Genomic DNA, 24,674 nt, shown 5'->3' with positions numbered 1-24,674 from the left:
ACTGTGATTTATGTCAGAGAGTGTTCTGCCTATGTTTTCCCCTAAGAGTTTTATACTATCTGGCCTTAGATTTAGGTCTTTAATCCATTTTGAGTTTATTTTTGTGTGTGGTGTTAGAGAGTGTTCTAATTTCATTCTTTTACATGTAGCTGTCAGTTTTCCCAGCACCACTTATTGAAGGGACTGTCTTTTCTCCATTGTATATTCTTGCCTCCTGTGTCATAGATTAGTTGACCACAGGTGCATGGGTTTATCGCTGGACCTTCTATCCTGTTCCATTGATCTAGATTTTTGTTTTTGAGCCAGTATCATACTGTTTTGAGTATTGTAGCTTTGTAGTATAGTCCGAAGTCAGGGAGCCTGATTCCTCCAGCTCCATTTTTCTTTCTCAAGATTGCTCTGGCTATTTGGGGTCTTTTGTGTTTCTATACAAACTGTAACATTTTTTGTTCTAATCCTGTGAAAAATGCCATTGGTAATTTGATAGGTATTGCATTGAATCTGTAGATTGCTTTCTGTAGTATAGTCATTTTGAGTATTGATTCCTCCAATCCAAGAACATGGAATATCAGTATGTTCATGTCATCTTTGATATCTTTCATCAGCATTTTATAGCTTTCAGAGTACAGGTCTTTTGCCTCCTTAGGTATGTTAATTCTTAGGTATTTTATTCTTTTTGATGCGATGGTAAATAGAATTGTTTCCTTAATTTCACTTTCTGATCTTTCATTGTCAGTGTATAGAAATGCAAAAGATTTAAAAGCTTTTGCACAGCAAAGAAAACCATCAACAAAATGAAAAGACAACCCACAGAATGGGAGAAAATATTTTCAAATGAAGCAACTGACAAGTGATTATCTCTAAAATATACAAACAGTTCATGCAGCTCAATATCAAAATATAAACAACCCAATCAAAAAATAAGAAGAAGATCTAAATAGACATTTCTCTAAAGAAGACATACAGATGGCCAAAAACACATGAAAAGATGCTCAACATGACTAATTATTAGAGAAATGCAAATCAAAACTACAATGAGGTATCACCTCACACCCATCAGAACAAAAATCTACAAACTATAAATGCTGGAGAGGGTGTGGAGAAAACAGAACCGTCCTACACTGTTGGTGGGAATGTAAATTGGTACAACTATTATGGAGAACATTATGGTTTAAGGAACATAAATGTTCCTTAAAAAACTAAATATAGAACTACCATATGATCCAGCAATCCCACTCCTGGGCATATGTCCTGAGAAAACCATAATTCTAAAATATACATGCATCCCAATGTTCACTGCAGCACTATTTACAATAGCCAAGACATGGAAGCAACATAAATGTCCATCAACATAGGAGTGGATAAAGAAGATGTGGTACATATATATAATGGAATATGACTCAGCTATTAAAAAGAATGAAATAATGCCATTTGTAGCAACATGGATGGACATAGAAATTGTCATACTGAGTGAAGTCAGACAGAGAAAGACAACCATAATATGATATCACTTATATGTGGCATCTAAAAAAATGGTACAAATGAACTTATTTACAAAACAGAAATAGAGTCACAGATGTAGAAAATAAACTTATGGTTACCAGGGGGAAAGGGGGGAGAGATAAATTGGGAGATCAGGATTGACATATACACACTACTATGTACAAAATAGATAAACTATAAGGACCTACTGTATAGCACAGGGAACTCTACTCAATACTCTGTAATGACCTATATGGGAAAAAAATCTAAAAAAGAGTTACATGTATGTACATGTATAACTGATTCACTTTGCTGTACACCTGAAACTAAGACAACATTGTAAATCAACTATACTCTAATAATTTTTTTTTAATTTAAGAAAAGTAGAAGTCATAATAAAATACAGAAAATAATCTATCTACCTCAATAATAATAGAGGCCATTTTTTCATCAGATTTTGTTGATATTATCTTTAAGAATAAAGCATTACAAATAAAATCAAAGTCCCATAGGTACTCTTTTTCAGTGCCATCCAACTCCTCTTTCTCCAGAGTTACTCACTCTTAAGTATTTGTTTTGTATGACTTCTGTGGCTAGTCCTACTGTTCCTATTGCCTAAAACTTGCTAACTACCTAACATTGCTTTTTATTTTTTATTTATTTATTTTTAACATTGCTTTTTAAAAGCTGTCCTATTCGCATGTGAAACAAGTTTATTTGTTTTAACTACTACATTTGCTGCTATTTATTCATTCTTCTACTGATGGGTGTTTATATTACTTTCAAATTTTATTATTTTAAAAAATCCATAATGATCATACTTATACAAGTCTTCTTTATGAATATGTGTACAAGTTCTCCAATAAATATAGAAAGATATTTGTGGAAAAATAATCCAGGTCCACATATTATTGTTTTGTTCTTCAAAGAGATTATAACAATTTACTTCCCAGAAGAAGTATATGAGAATTCTCATTTTACTACATCTTGTCTCATATTTGACATTATCATCAATTTTTACTGTCTTGACATCTGATAGTTATACACCATAGATTTTAAGATAATTCTTCAGTTATTCCAATAAACTATAAAGTACTAACTTTTGGGATAGGTTTAACAAAGATAGCTCCTTTAGAAAGATTTTTCTTTCTCATATCTGGTTTAAATTTTAACAATGGTCTGCCAATGGCATTAGTAATAATGGTTATCTTTTAATGGGCAACTTACTATGTCCCAGACACTCTTCAAATCATTTAAAATATATTATTTTAATTTTTTAATCATGCAAGAATATGTTCTCTAAGAAGGCAGGGAGTTTTGTCTGTTCTATTGACTATTCTATTTCCAGGATTTAAAACATTCTATCACTTAATACGTGTTCAGTAAGTATCTGTTAAAAAAATGAAAAAATGTGTCAGTTCATTTGGGCTACTATAACAAAATAACATAGACTGGGTAGCTCAAAAACAACAGAAATTTATTCCTCACTCTTCTGGAGGCTGGGAAGTCTAAAATCAAGGCACCAGAATGGTCACATGCTGGTAAAAGCCTTATTCCTGCTTCACATCCAGTGCCTTTCACTGTAACCTCACAGTGGTGGAAGGGGCTTGGGAACTCTGTAGAGTCTCTTTTATGAGAACGCTAATTTAATTCATGAGGACTCCACTCTCATGACCTAAGGACCTCCCAAAGGCCCCACCTTCTAATATTTTCACACTGGATATGAATTTTGGGGAGACACATTCAGACCACAGCAAAATGATATAATTATTAGCATTTTACAGGAGGGCATTTAATGATTCAGAGGTTAATTTATTTGCTGAAGATCATAGATCTGGTAGGATCTTAAGCATAGTTAGTTAGCCTCCTCCTAACAGACTCTTCTCTTTCTATGCTTTCCATAGATTCTAGAGATAAAATCTATTGTCTTCATGTCTAATCTATAAGAGTTCTTTTAGTGGTGACATTTTAGTGATAATGATATATGCTTTGTGAAAAGGGAATTCTTGGCTGCTTTTCTCCAATATACATAAATTGTTCCCAGCACAGGCTCTGGAGCCACTCTGTAAGTGGAAGTTTTTATTGCTTTGTTAAAAAAAATCCCCTAGGATGCTATCAAAGTCCACACGTCTATGCCAACACAAATTTGAAAGCTCAGATACATGACTTCACATTTTCCAATCTTGTATCTGCACCCACCTGGGTGGCAGGAGGCATGCTTCTTTTTAGGTCCAGAGGAAGACCTTTGGAGAGCATATAGGGAAGGATCACCCCTTTTAGGCAGGGGTTTCCTGACTACAACCCCTTCATCTCTAGCTGAAGTCTTTGGTTTTTCAGAATGCTCAAGAGCACCTCTTGGACTCATTAGCAGGTGTGGGGGGCCGGGGGTGGGGAAAGTGGGTATCATATGACAAAAATAAACTTTCCAGCTAATCCCTTGTCTGACCTATAAAGTGTCCACAGGATTCACCATATTAGGATTTTAAATCATCCATATTACACTGATGAAATGCATGTGCTTGGAGTTGAAACAATGCCCAGAAATAACTAAGTACGAATGAAATTATGAGACTCACTTTGACTCTCTGTTTTTGTTAAACGTTTCTGTCAATATATCTGACTATGGCAAATAGTATGGCTATTAATAACTTCATACACTCACTGAGACAATTTTAAGGAAATCCTTTATTAAAGATCTATTTATTAGTGCTATTTATTATGTCAGTAAGATGATTACTACAGCTCTACCTTAAAGTTCTGGTAAAAATTCTCAAATCTGACTGATTTTGACAAAGTCAAAAAAGAACTTCTAATTATAGCTTTTCTGAAGATCTAATTCATAATATTGGAACAACAGTCCTGCTGTGTATTTACTGTTCATTCAGATAAGAGCATCTTGAGTGAACTTGCCTGTTAGTACATGGAATGATGCATGTTAAATTCCAGTTCATATCCCCAAAGTACTCTTCAGTCATGTAAGTACAGGCAGTAATTCAAAACATAATTATCAATAGAGCAATAATGGATTACTTTGGGGGAGTTTACTCAGTTACTTTTGAATGCACGCTTTCTCCCTGTTGTTCCATGACTTATGAAAAGCTGTGTGTATAATTTTTCTGGAGTCTCTACAATGACTGAGCTATATACCATCACATGAAAATATAATTGCAGAGGACTCAGAGGAAAAAACCTGCAACCACAACGAGACTCTCTCCTGATTTTAGCCACTGGCATAGAATATCCTGGCTGCAAGTCATCACTGAACTATTCTGATGAGGACCTTCTTTTCTTCCTAAATGCACACCTGGGTTTTTCAGCCTAAGCTAGGTTTAAGTCATCAAACTGGCTCTCACCTCACCTTCCTATTGTTATATCTTGTATGTGTGTGTCAGTCTTATGTTTTAATTTCTTGGAGGAGGGGTGGAGGGAGTGAGGGAACACCTGCTTTATATTGGGATTACTTTCTTTTCACTTCTAAGAGCAATTAAAGCATTATGTAGCACTCTCTACTTCTATAAGAATGTTTTTCAGCATCTGGAGTTACTTTTCTGAAGGACTGATGACATGACCCTTTAAAATTTTAGACAGCTTATATTTTCTTAAAAATGCTCAGGCCTTTATATAGTGTTATCTGTTGACTTTCTGAGTCCAGTACCAATCCAGATGTACCCTCTGTTCCTGTAATACTGGCCAACTTGCTGTCCCTCAAACCCACCATGCATGCTTTTCTCTCTTTCAGTATTTGACTTGGTGGTTCATGCCACTACATCAGTGTTAGATGTAGACTGAGGGGCCACCACTGTCTTGGAACTACAGATAACCTAAGCATTGCTAATAGAATGTGTCCCTCAGGGAAATACTGGGCTGATTTGATATTGAAACAAACCAAGAACTTTTGGCCCAAACCAGATTTACTCTTAAAATTCTATTATGCATAATTTGAGTATTCATCTCTATTTTGGAAGCTATGTAGCAACTTGGAAGACTCTATATATAATTCATAATTGTCATCTATTCCCCTGGAAAAAAAAATAATCTCTTAATGTTTCTAAGTGCAGTGGAACATAGAAAAAAATTCAGGAATTTATCAAAGACATTCCAGCATAGCAGATTTATTAAAGACTATTCCAGTATAGTATATGGCAAGTACATATACTAACCCAGAATCATTCCTTATGGAGGGTGTTTACTTATTTTTTGTTCCTTTCCTTCAGTGTTTCTATATTCTTCACACTGTGTCATTTTCTAACATACTCTAGCAAACTTAAAGGCAATAAAAAGACCATCTCCCACTCATTTAAACATGTAAAAATAATGATATTTCAATAATTCAGTTCAACCAGTATCTCCTTAACAATGCTCCCCTCAATACCCTGACGTTCCAGCAGCATTAACTGCACACATTTGAGTTCCCTGGAAGCAAACTGTGCATTTTTCTTCTTTGCATCCTCCTCCACTTCCCAGCATACTGCCTTGTACGTAGTTGATATTCAATACACTTTTATCAAAATTCATTTTTGTAGGACTTCCCTGGTGGCACAGTGGTTGGGAGTCCGCCTGCCGATGCAGGGGACGCGGGTTCATGCCCCGGTCCGGGAAGATCCCACATGCCGCGGAGCGGCTGGGCCCGTGAGCCGTGGCCGCTGAGCCTGTGCGTCCGGAGCCTGTGCTCCGCAACGGGAGAGGCCACAACAGTGAGAGGCCCGCGTACCGCAAAAAAAAAAAAAAATTCATTTTTTTAGAATATGATTTCAAATCTCAACTTTAAAAGAATAGATCTCATGCCTTGATGCCTTTAATCGATTAAAATTTCAAATAGGTATATGTTGAAGAGATACATAAGAGAATGTATGATGATAATTGGTTATAATTATATTATATAATTTATCTTTGCATAAATATGTACTATGGGTCATTTTTTTACCCCAACACCTATTCCATAAACATTATATGAGATTTAATAGTGCCTAGTTTGTGTGCAATTAACATTTGTATCTTGCTACTATTATGTATTTATTATTAACTTATGAAGAAAATCTATTTTCATTTGTCAAATGATTCTATTTTAATTTTCATTTGTCAAATGATTCTATTTTCATTTTCCTTCGCAGAAGCCATAGATCACATTCACTACAATTTCATGAACACAAAGGACATTGTTAGTGCATTTTTGATGGCAGTATCAGAGTTATACTTGTGTCACTAAGTCAAGGTCACAGAACATTGTGATGATTAATGCTTAAAGTTATTTTTCATTATTTGAATATTTTAAAAAATACTCATTCCAAGGCTGAACACATTTAATGAAAGCGTAAGACGTAAATCCCCCAAATTAATCTTGCAGAATTGAGAAGGGGAATAAATACTTTTTTTTTTTTTCATTCAGCAAATACCTATTGAGAACTTTCAAGCAAAACTTTGGAAGCAGGAGGTTCAATTAAAAAGATTACATGATAATTCAACTAAGAGATAGTGGCTTGAACTAGAGTGATAGCAATGGACATGGACATTAAAGAGAAATGTAGGACATGGAATAAAGAAAATCTTTAAGCATCCTGCAATACTATAATTCACAAAGAATCAATATGATGTTACCTTTAAAATGAGAAAACCTTTTACAATAAAGGAAGAGCAGTGCTAATTCTAATCAATAAGTGGTCAATCTGTCTTTTAGAAAATTCCAAACCATTGTCAGTGGCTTCCTCCATTGCTCATGTGGTCCCCTCTCTCCAATAATCTCCACTGCCATAACTCTCATAAAGTTATCCTTTGTACTAATTTTTACTCATTGTTTAATCTCCAGTACCTTTTGTAGGGTTTAGCATTCAAAATTATGCAATAAATATTTAATGAATGAATGAAAGACTAAGTGAAACAAAGGTCATATCTTCACAAATCCTCACACTTAATCAGTTCTTGGTAATTGTTAAATAGGTCCAAGGCATCCCCTCTTCTATCAAAGTTTACTTCTTCTAAATTCAATTCCTTGGGATTATAGCTCACTATGAGTCAATTAATGCAATAGTTCAAAAAGATGATTCATGTGTTAATATGCTTCTTCTTTCAAATTTGTATCTTAGACAGAGATCTTAAATATTTTTTTTACTCTCACACAGGTAACTAATACTTGGAATTTCAGGAACCATGGCAGGCTGGAAAGATGGAGTTTCTCAAATCTTATCACATGGACACATCTTCTGTCTATACAAAAGAGAGACGTTGATGTGGTCAAAGAATCTTTAGACCAGCTACTTTCTGACAGGTATTTTGTTATATGTGTTTTCAGAGAGTGACAGAAAGCACTGTGAATGGTGAGGGGATAAGCCTCGTAGTCAGTGATACCACAGAAAGTTTGGGGACCAATGCATTTTGAAGATTTTTTCTAATTACCTGTAAGATGACAACGGCAGTATTACATAAATAACATTAAACTAAAAAGAGGCTCTTGGGCTTCCCTGGTGGCGCAGTGGTTGAGAAACTGCCTGCCAATGCAGGGGGACACGGGTTCAAGCCCTGGTCTGGGAGGATCCCACATGCCGCGGTGCAACTGAGCCCGTGAGCCACAACTACTGAGCCTGCGCGTCTGGAGCCTGTGCTCCGCAACAAGAGAGGCCGCGATAGTGAGAGGCCTGTGCACCGCGATGAAGAGTGGCCCCCACTTGCCACAACTACAGAAAGCCCTCGCACAGAAACGAAGACCCAACACAGACAAAAAATAAATAAAATAAATTAATAAAAGGAGCCTCTTTTGGACAACTGAATGTCAGAGAACTTAGTTTGCCAAACAAACACTTTGCTTTTGGAAGGGGGTTTGGTTTACTGTTTCATTTTATTTTTACACATAAAAATTTAAAATATATAATACATTTGTAAGATAACTGTATTCCTTATGATTTTTAAAAAAGGACTGATTGCACTTATGTTTGGAATTTTCTATGTATAGCAGGAAACAAAAATGGCTTTTGAAAATTGGTATTTCGACTTCTGTATCGTGAGAAACTGGTGATTATATAAACATACAATTTTAAAATCATTATTTTAAAATAATGATATTTCTATGTTTAGAAATGAAATAAATAAAAGGCATTTGGTATTAAAAATGTCATTATTCCAAGAGCTACTAGTCAATATTGGATGATCTAATCATGTTAAAACATTATATAGGGCAAACATTTTACTACTGTGATCCCTACCTTTGCTAATGACAATAAAGTAATAAAGTCCAAGAATCTTTTCTCACTGATTTTAGGGTTTAATTTTTGTTTATATTTTCATGTGGAGAGATGATGTTCTGAGAATCCAACATCATCAAGTCCAACTTTTTACAAGTGACTCGGGAGAAAGTAAAAATCTTTTCAGGACCCCTATTCTTTTTCTTATAAAAAAGATCAAAATAATTGAGCATTGCTATCAACTACTGAAGAAAGTCCAAGAAAAAGATGAAATGTTTATAAAAAAATGGAAAACATAATATTCTCAAGGTAATTCATAATTATGATATCCTATGAACTAACCTGTCAGTCATTCTACCTGGCAAACAGAGGAAGCAAAGTCTGTGAATACAAACAGCATATTCTAAAAGATCATTCTAAGGTAGTACCAGAGAAGTCGTTCATCACTGATGATGACGATGAGAAAAAGAAAATCTGTCCCACACAAAAGCTGCCAGGGTGTCACCAAGATTAGCCATCTGAAGAAAGGTAACCCATTCATTGGTTGGTCTGTGATCTTGGACTTAGGACTTCTGGCTCAGTACTAAAAATAAGTATAGAGCAGCTAGATTCTTTCTCATTTATTTGACTAGGAAGATTTAGAGAGGAGAAGCCATTATCTCTGGGAACAGATGTTCAAAAGTTATCATGTAACAAGAAACATCACTGGAGCTCATGCTAAACTCTCACAGGGTAAGTTTACGAAGACACAGAAACTTGAGAAAGCAGTGGACGCCACTAAGTGTTCGGGGCAAACACATTTTTTTCTCTAGTCAACAGCCATTTCCATTTTGTTTCTGCTGATAAAACCTCTGATTTTGTTTGTATAGTAAGTGACTAGTCAGAAAGGTTGAATTATGACTGGTCTAAGCCCAGTGGTCTGTTAGGATAAGCTTATACCTAACATAAAAATAGGCTCACAAGAGCTATTTGTATGCATCTCTTCCCAATTCAGAGATCAATGATATCGCAGTGGCAGCTGGAAACTCACCCGTGTGGGAGTATTTATGTCACAGAAATCAGCAAGTGCTGCAAATTAGTACTACTACTCTCTCTGGCTCGAGTCAGTTGTTAACCATTTATCAGTACTCTAAGCCCATCATGGAAACCCCATTTCCTTTTGTCATCAATTGGTCCAGAAGTAGGTACAGGACCAAGTTCTGACTTATGATTAGAGAAAATCTGACGGAAGGCATCTGGGAAAGACTTTCTCCTTGATAAGTTAAAGCCAACAAGCCACCTTGCCTTCCTGCTTTAAGTGATATTGTGTAGCACTTTGAGATGTAAAATGAGGGAAGGTCAATAGAAATCCAGAGATGCCTACATAGGTCATTAATAACCTCAAACCACAACCAAACTGGCAATCAAAGGGTAGGAAAGTGAGAACAGTCCACACCAGGTATAGAAAATAGTGGAGTGCACTGTTTGTAGAGAATTTAAAAACAATAATGAAACAAATTAAATATGAATCCACTTTTTATTATTACCCTGTACTGGCAATTCCAAAACATGTTAGTGATAAGATACTCCTCCCCACATACAGGGACTATTCCTATCCAAGTCCTCTGGTGTGCTAGGGCCAGTAAGTCTAGAATCAACTATCCTAAACATCTAGTTACATGAGATAATTAAAGGTTTTTGTGATTTAAGCAACTTTCATATGAGTTTTCTGTTACATGCAGGCTCTTAAGTACTATGGTTTTTCACAAAAAGTAACAGACTCAGGTTAATCCAGCACTGAAAGGAAAATAGGAGCTTCTGCTCTGAGGACCCACAGAGCTGCTTAGATCCCAAGCTCCCCACAGCTCTAATCACACAAGGCCTGGCCAGTTATGGCTCCTATTCTTACACGTTCAGGAGATTTTCCCTATTCTGCCATCAGCTTAATTATAATAAACTGCCTTTACATTGACCAGTGTGAGTAGGTTTGCCTTGTAACCAAAAGAACCAACTAAAAATCAGAACCTGGCATTTAATAACTAAATTACAAAAGACTGACCCAACATAAGACATTGATTGGATTCACACTGCAAAGTCTATACTAAGAGGATAGCAAACAGACAGAAATATGCTTAACATAGCATTGCTTATAGTAGTTAAAATTTATCTAAATGCTCATGAAAGAAAAGATAAATGAATGATTTTTTGAAGAAAATACAACAATGTGGGAAAATTCAGCCAACTATTACTTGTAAAAAGGCAATACATAATTACACAATTATTTGAAAACACACACAGACACACACACACACACACACATATATGCTGGTTGGAAATAAATCACATATTAGTAGTTGTTATTTCTGAATAGTGTTATCAAGGGATTTTAGTATTTCTCCTGTTCATTTTCTATTATTTCCAAAGTTTTAGCTCTAAAGAAATAAAACAATCTAAAGTAGTTAATTAGTACATATTTCCTTTTCACTAGTATATTATGAAAATACACCAGGTTTCAGGATATTGTTCACAATGAGAAAGCATACATATATGAAAATAATTAAATCGATAAGGTAGATAAAATACAATCAGGAAACTTTAAAAAAGATAAAATGATGTTAGAAACTCATAATAAATTGCATTTTATAAAAAGAATCATCACATTCCAAGAAAATCTCTCTCTCAGAAAAAAATATGTAATTTATTTTAGTGAGAGGCTTAATTGTTAAGAGAATAAAACAATTAAAAAATATTTAGTTATTTGCTGTTACAACAGTATAATCAAAACCTGAGTTATGCTTCTAAGAATATAGCTTTATGAGAGTAATTTCACAACCTTATGGGACGCTATTCTAATATATGATGAGAGAATTATCTGAATTTGATGAGGAATCTCAAGCCTGTCTGTTATTGATGTAGTTAGATGTTTAGTCTTGTTTATTTTATTCTTTAGATCACCACTATTCAAATACATATAGTGGTAGTTGAAGTATATATTATATCTCAAATCAATGAAGAGTTTTCCCAGTAATATACTTTTTTTTTTTCTGAGAAAAATCTGGTTGGGAAAAAAGTGCAGGAAAATGAAGAGATATAACTATATTAAAAGGTGGGGGGAATGATGATTTATCTGTAAAGCCAGGAGATGCCTAAATTTTCCACATGCTATTTTCAATTATGCTTTGCCCATGAACAGGAATTTCTTTTAGAGAGTGTAAATTGTTGAGGTGTATGGATTGCAAGGCATGAGGCTCATTATCCTAGCGTAGATCATATGTAGCAGCACTTTGCTTCAGAAAGGCTATCACTAGAAAAAAGTCTCATAATATTTCATAAAATTCATTACATTCAGTATCATCCTATTACAATTTGTATGGAAACACAAAAGACCCCCAAGAGCCAAAGCAATCTTGAGAAAGAAAAACGGAGCTATTTCATAAAATTACAAGAGCAAATATAGAAATTAAAAGATAAAACCATACCAGATACAGCAAGGAAGTCATCAATGCTTGTAATGTCATCTACAGCTTCAGTGAGGACATGGATATGATTCTCCCACGTGCATCTGTACATTTCCATGGTTTTTTTGACCACTTGACTTTTGGGTCTTGCAGCCAAAGCAAGTGCAGCATTAATAATCTGTAAAGATGTAGAATGTTCACATAGTGATTTCTTTCAGAATAGTTACCATTGTGCCTATGACAGGTATTCTTTTTTTTAAAAAATTAGATATGTTTATGCCCTCATGTGTAACTCCTTCTTTGCTTTTGCTAATAGTTTAATTTTATTTTTGGTAATAATTTAATTAATTTTAGAACTGTTTATTGAGCATCAATGCACTAAGAACTGCAAGAGATACAAAGATAATTGGTATCTGCCTATAAGAAGCTTGCATACTACTCAATGGGAAGGGCACCATATAACTCCAGCTCAGGTCGGGATGCAATACATGCCATAATTACAAAAATGATAGACGGTCTTTAGAAAGTAGAGAGATCACCTTCAGCAGAAGTTCTAAGAAAAGGTTGTGAAAAAGGTGCAGGAAAATGAAGAGATATAACTATATTAAAGGGGGCAGGGAAATGATGATTTATTTGAAAAGCCAGGAAATGCTTACATTTAACTGGTCACTTGGAGTCACACTGCACAACTATGTGGTGAATGCCCATTATATGCAAATCACGGGAATAAAAGCTTGACTTCCTTGAGGATTTGAACATTTTTACCAGTAGATATTCCCTGTTAATTAATTAATTCATTCGTTTGTGCATTCACTCATCATTCAGTATTTCAAATATATTGAGTGTTTTTTGTTTTTGTTTTTGTTTTTTTCATGTATCAAGCACTGTTCTTGATTTCAGGGATATGGCAGTGAACAAGACACAAGCAAAAATCATTTTCTTCATGGAGCTTATATTCCAGTTAGGGGAGGCAGGCGAATAGCAAGTTAAATAAGTAAAATATATGGTCTCTTCGATGGTTATAAGAAATAAGGAGAGAAACAGAGCAGAGAAGGGGGATAAGGGGTGGAATGGTGGTGAGGGTAGGAAGTCTGCAGTTTTAGCAAGGCCTCACACTGAAGTGGACATCATGGGTGAGAAAGTATTGTGGAACAGAGAAGTAGCAGTATTCAATAGTGAGAAAGCAGGCTAAATGCTATGAGAATGGTGAGCAGGCTCACCTAGACCCTGGCTATGCATAAGGAGTCCTTGACCATCTTGCTCAGGACTGTGACCTTATTTGGAAGGTACTGGAGCATCATTTAAACTTTTGAGTGATCTGCTCAGAACTACACTTTAGAAAATCTTATTTGGCAAACAAGGCTACTTTAATAGGTTACAGGAATAAGAAAGAGTTCGGACTGCAGTGGTGGACGTACTGAAAAAGTTTTGACAGGACTTACAATAATTTAAAGGAGGATATGGATAGATCAATTATTGCCAAAAATATCATGCAGACATTAACACATCTGTGGGAAACAATGCTTAAAGACTTGGAAATATATCCACCAAAGTGTAGGTAACAGCAGATTACAAAACACATCAAGCTTCATAGAATGTCGCTTCCAGCAAATATGCTAGAACTAAAAGTTAGATGAATCCATACAACAAATAACAATGGTTCTCTCAGAGTGGTGGAATTTCCAGTGCTTTTTATTTGATTTTGTGTGTGTAACTGAATTTTTCAGATTTTCTACAGTGAATATGTTTTAGTCGTATACTCAGAATAAATGAAGTTATTCTCTAAAGGAAGTGATTGCTAAGGTTTTTCCATGATTAATGAAGAGAATGATTATAGTATTGATAGAAAATGAGAGATCAGAGAGTTAAAAAGTCAGTCAGGGTTGTAGAAGCAGATGTGTGAAACTATTCTGGAGGACACTGTTGATGAAGGGTATTAGATGTCAACTTTCCTAATACAGAGGTTGACTCTGAAGTGACTCTTGTCTCTCCCTACAAATTACATAGTGGCCAATCACAGATGTGAAATCGGAGTTCATAAAAAAGTTGTCATTCATTTACTCATTTACTTGTTCATGCGTTGAAACAAATTAGTGCCATCAGATTCTACATGGAATACTAAAGACATCACAATGAAGAAGATTCCATCATAATTTCTAAAAGAGCCCATAATCTAGAAGGGGAATAAGCCAAAAGCCAGGCAACTGCAACATACCGGTGATTCTCAAACTTTAGCCTCTATCAGAATCCCCTTGGATGGCTTGTTAAAAAACAGATTCCTGAGCCGTGCTCTAGAGTTTCTGACTCAGTTAATGTGCTTTGGAGCCTGAGAATTTGCACGTCTAACCAATTCCCAGGTGATACTGATGCTACTGGTCGGGGGCTCCCAGTTTGAGAACGACTGCAATATATAAGTGCTATAATGTAGGGGTTATTGTAAAGGCAAGCAGAAGATGCCTTATAACACATGGGAGAGGTATTCAGCTCCATAAGGAAAGGTGTTTCAAAGGAATAAAATCTGAGAAATAAGTGGAAATTAGCATAAGGTGATACCCATTTAGGAAGAGGCAATAACATGTGATAATAATGATGATGACCTAGAAGCAAGGTAGAGCCTAAACCTCACCTCCTGAGGGGGAGGAAATAGCAATAAAGTTGTAAGAAAATCAAAGAAGACAATGGAGAAAGGGAGGAAAGAACTCACCTTTGTGTTCCAATATAAAGTACCAGTATGTATGAGGAAAGGATACAGTGGAAGTGATAAAGATGAGAGAAGGAATCATTGGGGAGGTAGAAAAGTAAGGTACTGAAGAGTCAAGACGAGGAAGAAAATCTTTTCAAAGGGTCAAATGCCACAGAAATGTCAAGAATAATGAGGACTAAAAATGGCTTTTGAATTTGGAAAACAGGAATAATTGGTGTAGCAGAATACTGGATACAAAATTCAGATTTCACCAAAATATAATGGCAACAATAAAAATAATTTTTTTCTACTCAGTAACCTAAAGGCTGCACCTTACATACATGACTTTCAACAAATTATTGGAGGTACAGAAGGAGAGAAATTAGTTGCCTGAAAATATTATGTTGATATTCTCATTTCTTTTTTATGAAAGAGGAACACATTGAATTTTAAGGAAACACACACTACCTTTAGAAATAACAACTCCGCAGTATTCCTGGACTTTAGTTTTACAGTTTTATTAACCTATTAACTTACAATGTACGTTTGTGTACACTGCAGAGGCTCTGGTCTCTGGTGTTTCATTGCCCTGAAGTTGAACAACTGTACACATGTGGTTGTGTACAGTTATGCCTTCACACGCTGTGCATAGTGTTAAAATACTTGTGCAGATCCCTCAGTGGAGATATGGAATCATGAATATAAGGCAGGCTATATTTTGTAAGAAAACTTCCAGTCCTGCAGCTGATCCAATTTACTGATTCAACAAAGAACACTGTAAGAAAATTTATCCTACTTGACTCTCCTGATATTTAGCTTAAATCTAAAAGCAGACAAAACTCAGAAGATGTGCAAACCCTCTTTAAGGCAGAAGAAATCTTCATCCCAGAGTCATGCTCCTAACATTTTAGCTCCATATCTAGAGGTGGGGGGGGGGAACTATTCTTAAATCCTCTTCATGTGTAACTAAAGATGACTTAAATCTTAAGCGAATGATGTTGCTTTCTGAGGCATCTTTCTTTAGATTATGGTTGAGGTGTGTACATGTCAGAATCACCCTTGACCCCGAGAATCACCTAATTAGTTCACCTTTGACATAGTATCTTTAACTTTAATAACTTACTATATCTTAATAGGACTACTTTAATAGCCTTCCAAATAGTTTCCTAATTCCAGTCCCTAATTGCTCCAGGCCATTCTCCTTGCTACAAACACATGTATTTTTCGAATGCACAAGGGATCCTGTCCCACCATGCCTGATAACCTTTGATAGAATCCTAGTTGACTGAAGATAAAATCCAAATTCCTTTTCACCAATTCACAGTCTAAAAGCCTCCACAGGCTAGCCCTTACCTCCATTTTCAGTCTGCTGTAATAATCTCCCTCATTTTAGCCTACATTCCAGCCATCCTGTCTTCAGCTCCATTTTCTGACCACATCATGTATCTTCACACCTCCATGACTTTGTTCTTACAACTGAATCTGCTTCAACACCATTGCTCCATCCCTTTCCCTGCTCTGGTCCTTCTGAGGAAACATTTCTTTAACAAACCTGTTGAAATGTCATTTCATACTGTGAAGCCTGTCCCTTTCCCTATACCCAGAAACCTGAATTGTCTTTGGTGTTTTAAAAGTACTTTGTCCATATAACTAAATAGTAGTTATCATATTGCATGATTGTTTATACACATCTCCATATGAGCCTTTTTATAGGAGGGACTGTGTTTTATTCATCTTTGCTTCTATACTAAGCATGTTAATCATAGTTACTGCCATATTCATAAACCGTCCCTAAAACATATTTTTCTACTCCTAGTCTACTCTTAGCTCCATAGGGAGCCAAGTTTGGTATCACATTTTTCCCTCTTCATAACTGTTGAGATCATAGGCTGGCACCCACTTCAAGGACATCTAATCTGTAGGCTGACCAGTGATTGGTCATGGGCATGATGTAAAAGGTTGAGCTGGTCAAATCTCTCTTGAAAATTTGAACTAGAACTTACAGAGAAACAGTTAGTTAGCAATGGAAATGAAAGATGAAGAAAAAAAAAATATATATATATATATAGAGAGAGAAGCCATCTAGTAAAATCAGAACCAGAGGGGCTGATGGGGTTAAGGCCATGAGGAAGTAGAACAAACCAAAGTTGAAAGGAAAAAGAAACTATGGGCTTGAAGTTATTATGTAAAGAAAAGAATGAGCATAGAGTAAAATAAGCCAGTGGATTGAAAGAAAAATGGAGAAAATATGTAAAGAGAGTCAAAAGCACCAACAGAGAGAAAATACTCAGAAAAAAAAAGAGCTGGGAGTTGACTCTTTTTGAGAGCTTCCTATTTGGGGTTAACAGTCCACAGAAAAAATAATAGCAATAATAATAAATACTAATACTCAAAGCCCCTGCTCTGTGCCACACACTGTTCCAAGCACTTTCTCTATACTAACCCACCTAATTTTTACAACTCTGTGAGGTATTACCATCCCCAGTTTTCAGACAAGACCGTCCAGTTATTAAGTGGAAAAGCCATGACTCTGACCCAAGTTCATTCTCACTGCCACATCTTAGTGTCTCCCGTATTATTTCTACAATAATTTAGGACACCGAGAGTGAGTCTATGATCCTGAAAAACAAAGGGGCCTCACTGAAGAAAACATTATAATGCCTGGTGTGGGGGAAAAAAATGGTGTGTGTGCGTGTGCTAAAATGCATATAACATAAATTTGACCATTTTACCCATTTATAAGTTTAAAATTCTGTGGCATAAAATACATTTACATTATTACGCAACAATTATCACCATTCATCTCCAGAAATTTTTCATCTTCCCCAAATGAAACTGTATACCTATCAAACAAAAACTTCTTATTCTCTCCCCCCTTCAGCCATGGTAACCACCATTCTACTTTCTGTCTCTACAAATTTGACTATTCTAGGTACCTCGTAGAAGTGGAATCATACAATATTTCACATTTTGTGTGTGGCTTTTTCATGTAGAATAATGTTTTCAAGGTCCATCTCTGTTGCAGCATGTGTCAAAATTTTATTTCTTTTTAAAGCTGAATAATATTCCACTATATGTACATATATTCTGCTCATTCATTTATCTGTTGGTGGATATTTAGGTTGTTTCCACCTTCTGGCTACTGTGACTAATGCTCCTATGAACATTGGTGTACAAATATCTCATCAAGTCCTGGCTTTCAAATGTTTCATTTATACACCACAAATGAAATTTCTGGGTCATGTGGTAATTCTAAATTCAATTTTTGAGGAAATGTCATACTGTTTTCCACAGTGGCTGCACCATTTTACAGTCCAACTAGCAATACATAAAGGTTCCAATTTCTCCACGTCAGTGTTCCAGGAACAGTTTCTAAGTAGTTCATTTGAATTAATGTTTTGAATCCAAAGAGGAAGGTGCTACCAGTATTCCCATTTTACTGGTAAGACAATGGAGACACAAAGAGATTGAATAATTTGTGCAAAGTTATAGAGGGAGCTCTAGATTGTAAAACAAGAGGCTTAAATTAGAGTTTTACTTTGCTTCAAACTATTTTATGTACACAAAAGAGTCATATTAACTCTCCCAGGACTCGTTTTCCCAGGAGTTATAGGTAAGTCTGCACTGGGGTAGGGGGCAGTGTTTGAATTAGCTCATCCCAGTCAAGTTCCTTCCGATTTGAACATGCAGATTTAATGCTATCAACTGATATATATACTCCTCTTAAAAGATTCCTGAAAACAGTTACTTTAAAATTGAAAATAAGTCCATGTAATTTAATTTTCCTCAGAGATATTTCAATATTGGCATTGATATAAATAATCTTAAACATCTTAGTTAATATAACAAAAGCATTTTGTGGATTAAAAAGATGAGTTATGTGTAAGTACCTATAGGTCTGATTACCTCAGTGTCATGGCGTGTAGAGAAAATTAAAATAACTAGATATATGATACCTCAAATACATCTAAGCTAGTATGTGAGGGGAATTTATATGACATCCACTTAAACTAGTAACACTGTAATAATTTTGGAATTGTAGCAACCATGGTAATGACATCAAATTCAATGCTCTAATTTTGTGCATTCTTTTCTTAGTTGCTGAAATAGTATTCTACTACCAAATGTTTCTCACTTTCTATGTTGGTTTTTCCACATTTCCTTAGTTTTGATAACCTTTTCTTTTTGTCTTCTTTCATTTATGGGAAACTGTCATTACATTTTAAAAGTAAGCCCTGTGATATTTGTCATCAAGAATCTCCATAGTCACATCTTTTGTTAAATGATAAAAGCATTTTGAGGTTGGGGAGGGGTGGTGGTGAGGAGACATAACCTGTCATGCACCCTCACAGGTTTATAAACAATTAGATTGCATTCAACTTTGGCCTAACAATGTTGTAATCTCCTTACTCCAAGAAGAGATGATCCACGCATGATAGTATTACTCACATGAATCATCTCATGAGGCTTTCACTTGACTTTGGATACACATAAAGAAACTGAGATAACCTACTCCAGGGGTGAAAAGTAATTTTTAAAAACGGACGGGGGCGAAGCTGATTTCTGGGAGTATGTGGCATTCTATGAAAGTCTATATATTTCTTTTATATTTATTCTAGTATAAACTTTCATATCTCTTAATCCATACTGCTAGAGAAAAGGAGAAAAATTCAACCTAGGACTATTTAGGTTATGGAAAATGTAATGCTCCCTAAAAGGTCTGTAAAAGGCAATTATTTACATGAAAATCAAACTACTATTATCCTGTCTTCTATACTAATTATTAAGACAGGACAACCTATTAAATGGAATAGGTAAGTGAGGGAGGAAAAGAATATGAAATGAATTACCTGGCATAACATAACAATAAGTACATTTTATAGACAAATGAAGTTGGAATTTGGGGTATAATCCCACACTTTAATCCAGCTCTATTACTTATTAGTTTTGTGTGATTTTAGACAAATTTCCTATTCTCTGAGCCTCAATTCCTTATCTGTAATGGTTAGAAAAAAATGCTTATTACAAAGGTTGTTGGCAGAATTTAATTAGGTTAAGTAAATAAAACGACTAATACTCACCTGGCACAGAGTTAGACATTTTATGAATGCTTCAATGCAGATAGTTTGGGGAAAAATACAAAGAATACTTCGGTAATTTAAACACTATATATACAAACACACAGACACACAGAATTTACAGTTTTGATAGGCTCAACAATCATTTTCATATGCTAATTATAAAAACATCCCTCAGTTAAACAAATATGAATTTAAGGAAAACTGAATCTATAGAAACAGTATACTGTTGAGATTTACCTGTAATATAAAACTAAAATAAGAGAAAATTTGCTTTAAAAAAGAAAAAAAATTCTGAAAACAATATCATAAATTACAACTTAAGGTAATGGGAAATACTTTAATTTCTAATGATGAAAAAGCAGAAACAACAGAGATTTTTGGATCCAATATTATCTGCCACTTAGGTATCTAATAAGTTTTGAATTTGGAGATGAGGAAATATCTACTATCTTCCAAATCAATGGGGTTCATGTGGAGGAATTAAAAATAAATTTGATATCTTTGCTAAATTAATAAATTCCCTTTTTTTTAAAAAAGGAATTTTATGTCAGAAACAACTACAAAGTTCCTTATAATGCACCATCCAATTCCATATAAACATAAAGGCAAAATGCAAGCTATTCATTAATTTCCAAAATGTGTTTTATACTAAGAAGTTGGCAAAATTTTAAATGAAAAACAGCATATATTTGCAATGTCTGAATGCTTGGGATTGGACATTCTCTCCATATATTTGGAATTTCTGAAGATTCAACTTGGTCTTATCAAAAACCGTGAACTAAAACAAGTTCATGCAACATTAGGAGATTTAACTTTTTTAATTGTCAAAGAATATTTGCTCTTTATCTACTATGTATCTAAAGTAAAGAAACATTAGACAGGACAAACCCCGAAAATATTTTAACGGTGTTAAGGGAGAAAAGCCAGGCACAAATATTTAGTAAAGGCTAACAGGTATATAAAACCCAGATCGTGTAAAGCAATATTTTCCCTGAGCTTCCAAGATATATACATAGGGTATAGGGTATATAGCCTATGGTATATACCCTATATACATAGGGTATAGGGTATAAATTGGGTTAAAATAGTCAAGGATGACTTGGTCTCTCTCCTTTTCTCATTACTTTTGTTCTCACTCTTCCTCCCTTTAATGGGTTCCTAGAAGATAAATTACCTTAATGTCCTTGACCTAGCATTTTGGCTTCTTGGCTACTATGTCCACATCCACAAACCTACTCTATGGTACCATGATCTGCCAATGGGACAACAGAGGTAGCTTTAACCCTGGTCCCAGCCACTCTACAGATTAATATTTCCAAATTACAAATCTCACGAAGCTCCCATTTTCCTTTTCAATCTTAGGATAAATGCAAAAGTACTTCACTTGGCCTAAAGCCCTGAAATATTTGACACCTGTTTATTTGCTTAGCATCATCTACCAACAGCCCCCCTAAATTTCTACCTTTTCCTAGGTAACTCTAATTCATCTAATAGAGCTCATATCAAGAATCTCATAAAGCAATGTCCTTTTCCTCTTGAGTGTTTATCTCACTAGGTAATGTGATGTTCATTAGAGTGAACTTTTGAGTTCATTTGATAAATGTATGATCCACATCCCTCATTTTACTGAAAAGCAGGAATTTTAATGTTTTAACGTTATCTCCCCAGGGAGTGTGGAGAGCGTCAAACAGAATCCCCTTCTCATACAACCAGGGCTCCAGGCTATGGTTCTTTCTACTTGGCAGGTCTACACATTTAATAAAGCCTTTTCCCAAGTGAATAAGTCCATCCCTACAAGAAACTCTTATACTAGTACCTACAATTATATATATAGGTATATACATTTTCCCAAAGAAGACATAACAGGGATGGTTAACAGGCACATGAAAAGATGCTCAATATTGCTAATTATTAGAGAAATGCAAATCAAAACCACAATGAGATATCACCTCACATGTGTCAATGGCTGTCACCAAAAAGACCACAGATAACAAATGCTGGAGAGGATGTGGAGAAAAGGGGACCATTGAATGCTGTTGGTGGGAATGTAAATTGGTGTAGTCACTATGGAAAACATTATGGAGGTTCCTCAGAAAACTAAAAATAGAATTACCATATGACCCAGCAATTCCACTCCTGGTATATATTTGAAAAACATGAAAATATTAACTCTAAAAGACACAAGCACCCAAATATTCATAGCAGCATTATTTGCAACACCAAGTTATAGAAGTAACCCAAGTGTCCATCAGCAGGTAAGTGACTAAAGAAGATGTGATATATATATATATTATATAGATATACAATATTCTATTATATATATCACAGAATATTATATATATTAAATATATCACAGAATATTACTCAGCCATAAAAAAAATAATGAAATTCTGCCATTTGCAACAACGTGGATGGATCTAGAGAGTATTCTGCTTAGTGAAATAAGTCAGACAAAGACAAATACTGTATGTTATCACTTATCTGTGGAATCTAAAAAAATAAAACAAACAAATGTACATCACAAAACAGAAACAGACTTACAGATATAGAAAATAAACTAGTGGATACCAGTGGGGAGAGGAAAGAGGGGAGGGGCAAAAGAGGGATATGGGATTGAGAGACACAAATTATTATGTATAAAATATATGAGCAACAAGCATATATTATATAGCACAGGGAAACATAGCCATTATTTTATAATAACTTTAAACAGAGTATAGTCTATAAAATATTGAATCACTTTACTGTACACAGGAAACTAATATCATACTGTAAATCAACTATAATTAAAAAGAAAAAAAGTCAGATGCTACGAATAAAAGGGAATAATACTGAATTCTTCTCGGCTACTATTTTATAAAATTCTTCTTGAGAGACAGAGAGAGAGAGAAATTCCCTGAGAATGAATTAGAGTAGCCTTTCTCAAATTAGAAGCGTTGTGTATAGTTTGGGGAACTCAATCTTTGTATCTTTTTTCTTTAATCTGTCAAATTTGGAATATAATATCTAGCCTATAGAATTATTTAGAACTATCGATAAATAGTAAAGTACATTAGGAGTGATTTGAAAACATAAATAAACTATATAAACTTAAGGTATTATTATGCCCCCTCAGATTCCTGGTTTTTTAAGATATTAAGAGTGAGAGTTGGAGGAGAAAGTCATTTTCATTCTGGAAATGGAAGAAAAAATATCATGTTTCCCCATCAAATAATTATAAACATTGTTTAAAATTTACTACTATATTGGAGAACACTACTTCTAGGTCACAATAGATTGTAAAAGTTCTGGATGTTTATTTCACTCTCCGGGACCTGGAGTCCTTAATTGCTGAAGCATATTCACTGGTGCATGTGAAATACCACAGTGATGCACCACTTATTGTAATAATTACACATTGAAGAAGCAGTGGCCTACATTCAGGAGAACTCTCTTTGTCAGTAAAACAAACAAACAATCTGAACTGTTTGTAAAGTATGCTTCTCAAGTAAAACAAACAATCTGAATTCTCAGCTGCAAATGAGTTGGTTGATAGATATTACCCTAGGAAGATACAATGATACTATACACTGGAAAATAGCCCCTCTTTGTTGAATGCAGACTTGAAATTCTTAATTTTAAAGTGCTATTTACTTTGTGCTCAGCAGGCCTGAGCCATAACATGCATAGTAAAAGATAAATAGGGCTGTGGTTTTTAATTACAGCCTTGAATACACTGGGCTATGTATAGAACTCAGGAATAAAGTACTACTGCTTCCTGGGAGTTGGACCTATGTAAATTAGATTGAGTAGTAGGACACAGACTATGAACAGGAGGTAATTCTCTCTGGGGAAATATAGGTGACAAACCTACAATGGCTTTTAGCAGCTAGCAGGGTCTATCTGACGTGCTAATGTCATTTCATGTAACGGATTTTGGGAAGAACTGGATGCTCTCCATGATGCAGGCCAAGCATCATTTCTATGATGACTGCGTTTTCTTGACATAAAAGACATGTTTCCTTCCATTTTCTAGCCTCATTTGCAGCCCTCCTGGTGAGGAAAGGGAGGGAGTGGTCTACATTTCTTCATAGTCAGCTGAGGCTGTAGCTGCAGTGAAAGCAAGATTCGAGGGATAATTTACATGCAAAATTCACAGAATTATGACCAGTTGAATGTGAGGGATGAGAATTCAGAAGAAGTCAAGGAGAGTTTCCAAGTGTCTGGCTTGAGTTACTCAGTTAATGGTGGTTCCGGTGATGGAAATAAAAAATATGGAAGATACCATTTGGGGGAGAAAAATTTTTAGTTGCAAAAGCCCAAGATTAAATTACAAGCGAAGCATTTTATCTGGAAAACAATTTTTACCAAAGAAAGACTTACATAAAATTTAGAACTATGGACGGCTCATCTGGGGCCACAGTGACAAAGACCAGACTACACCTTTCTGTCAGAGGGCAGGGATTTCACTTATATTCAAGGTTCAGTTATTTTTGAATGCAAAGACACAATAGATGGTAACACAGAACACAGCCCATACAATGGTTTCATTCATTAACTTCGGAAAATCTACCACTGAAAGTAAGACTTTTCTTAGTTTATCTACCATTACGTGATATATATATATTCTTCAAAGCAGGAAAAAAAAAAATGGAACACCATCTTCTCAGGTGTTTCTCTAAGATCCTTTCACTGTACTGGAAAGAGTAAAAGATGTAAGTCAGCCCTCAGTGCATATCACAAAGCCCCCATGCCCACCACTACCAGGGCAAGGAGTAATAACCACCTTCTCAGGAAGTCAATCATAGATATTGTCTTTACATGAGATAACACACTCTTT

General features: G+C 35.1%; 1 protein-coding gene across 1 annotated transcript in view; it reads right to left on the bottom strand.

The window, feature by feature from the left end:
* CTNNA3 (catenin alpha 3) overlaps nt 1-24,674 on the bottom strand; it is a gene marked incomplete at its 3' end in the record, with an annotated part of 1,444,109 nt that overhangs the window by 320,629 nt on the left and 1,098,806 nt on the right. The window contains exon 11 of the mRNA XM_007456477.1: nt 12,113-12,269. Coding sequence (XP_007456539.1) covers nt 12,113-12,269 — 157 coding nt within the window. The remainder of the gene's footprint in view (nt 1-12,112; nt 12,270-24,674) is intronic.

The sequence above is a fragment of the Lipotes vexillifer genome, unplaced genomic scaffold, assembly GCF_000442215.2.
Source record: "Lipotes vexillifer unplaced genomic scaffold, Lipotes_vexillifer_v1.1 scaffold520, whole genome shotgun sequence".
Taxonomy (NCBI): domain Eukaryota; kingdom Metazoa; phylum Chordata; class Mammalia; order Artiodactyla; family Lipotidae; genus Lipotes; species Lipotes vexillifer.
The sequence above is the reverse complement of the archived record's forward strand: the minus strand, read 5'-3'. Positions and strand labels throughout refer to the sequence as shown.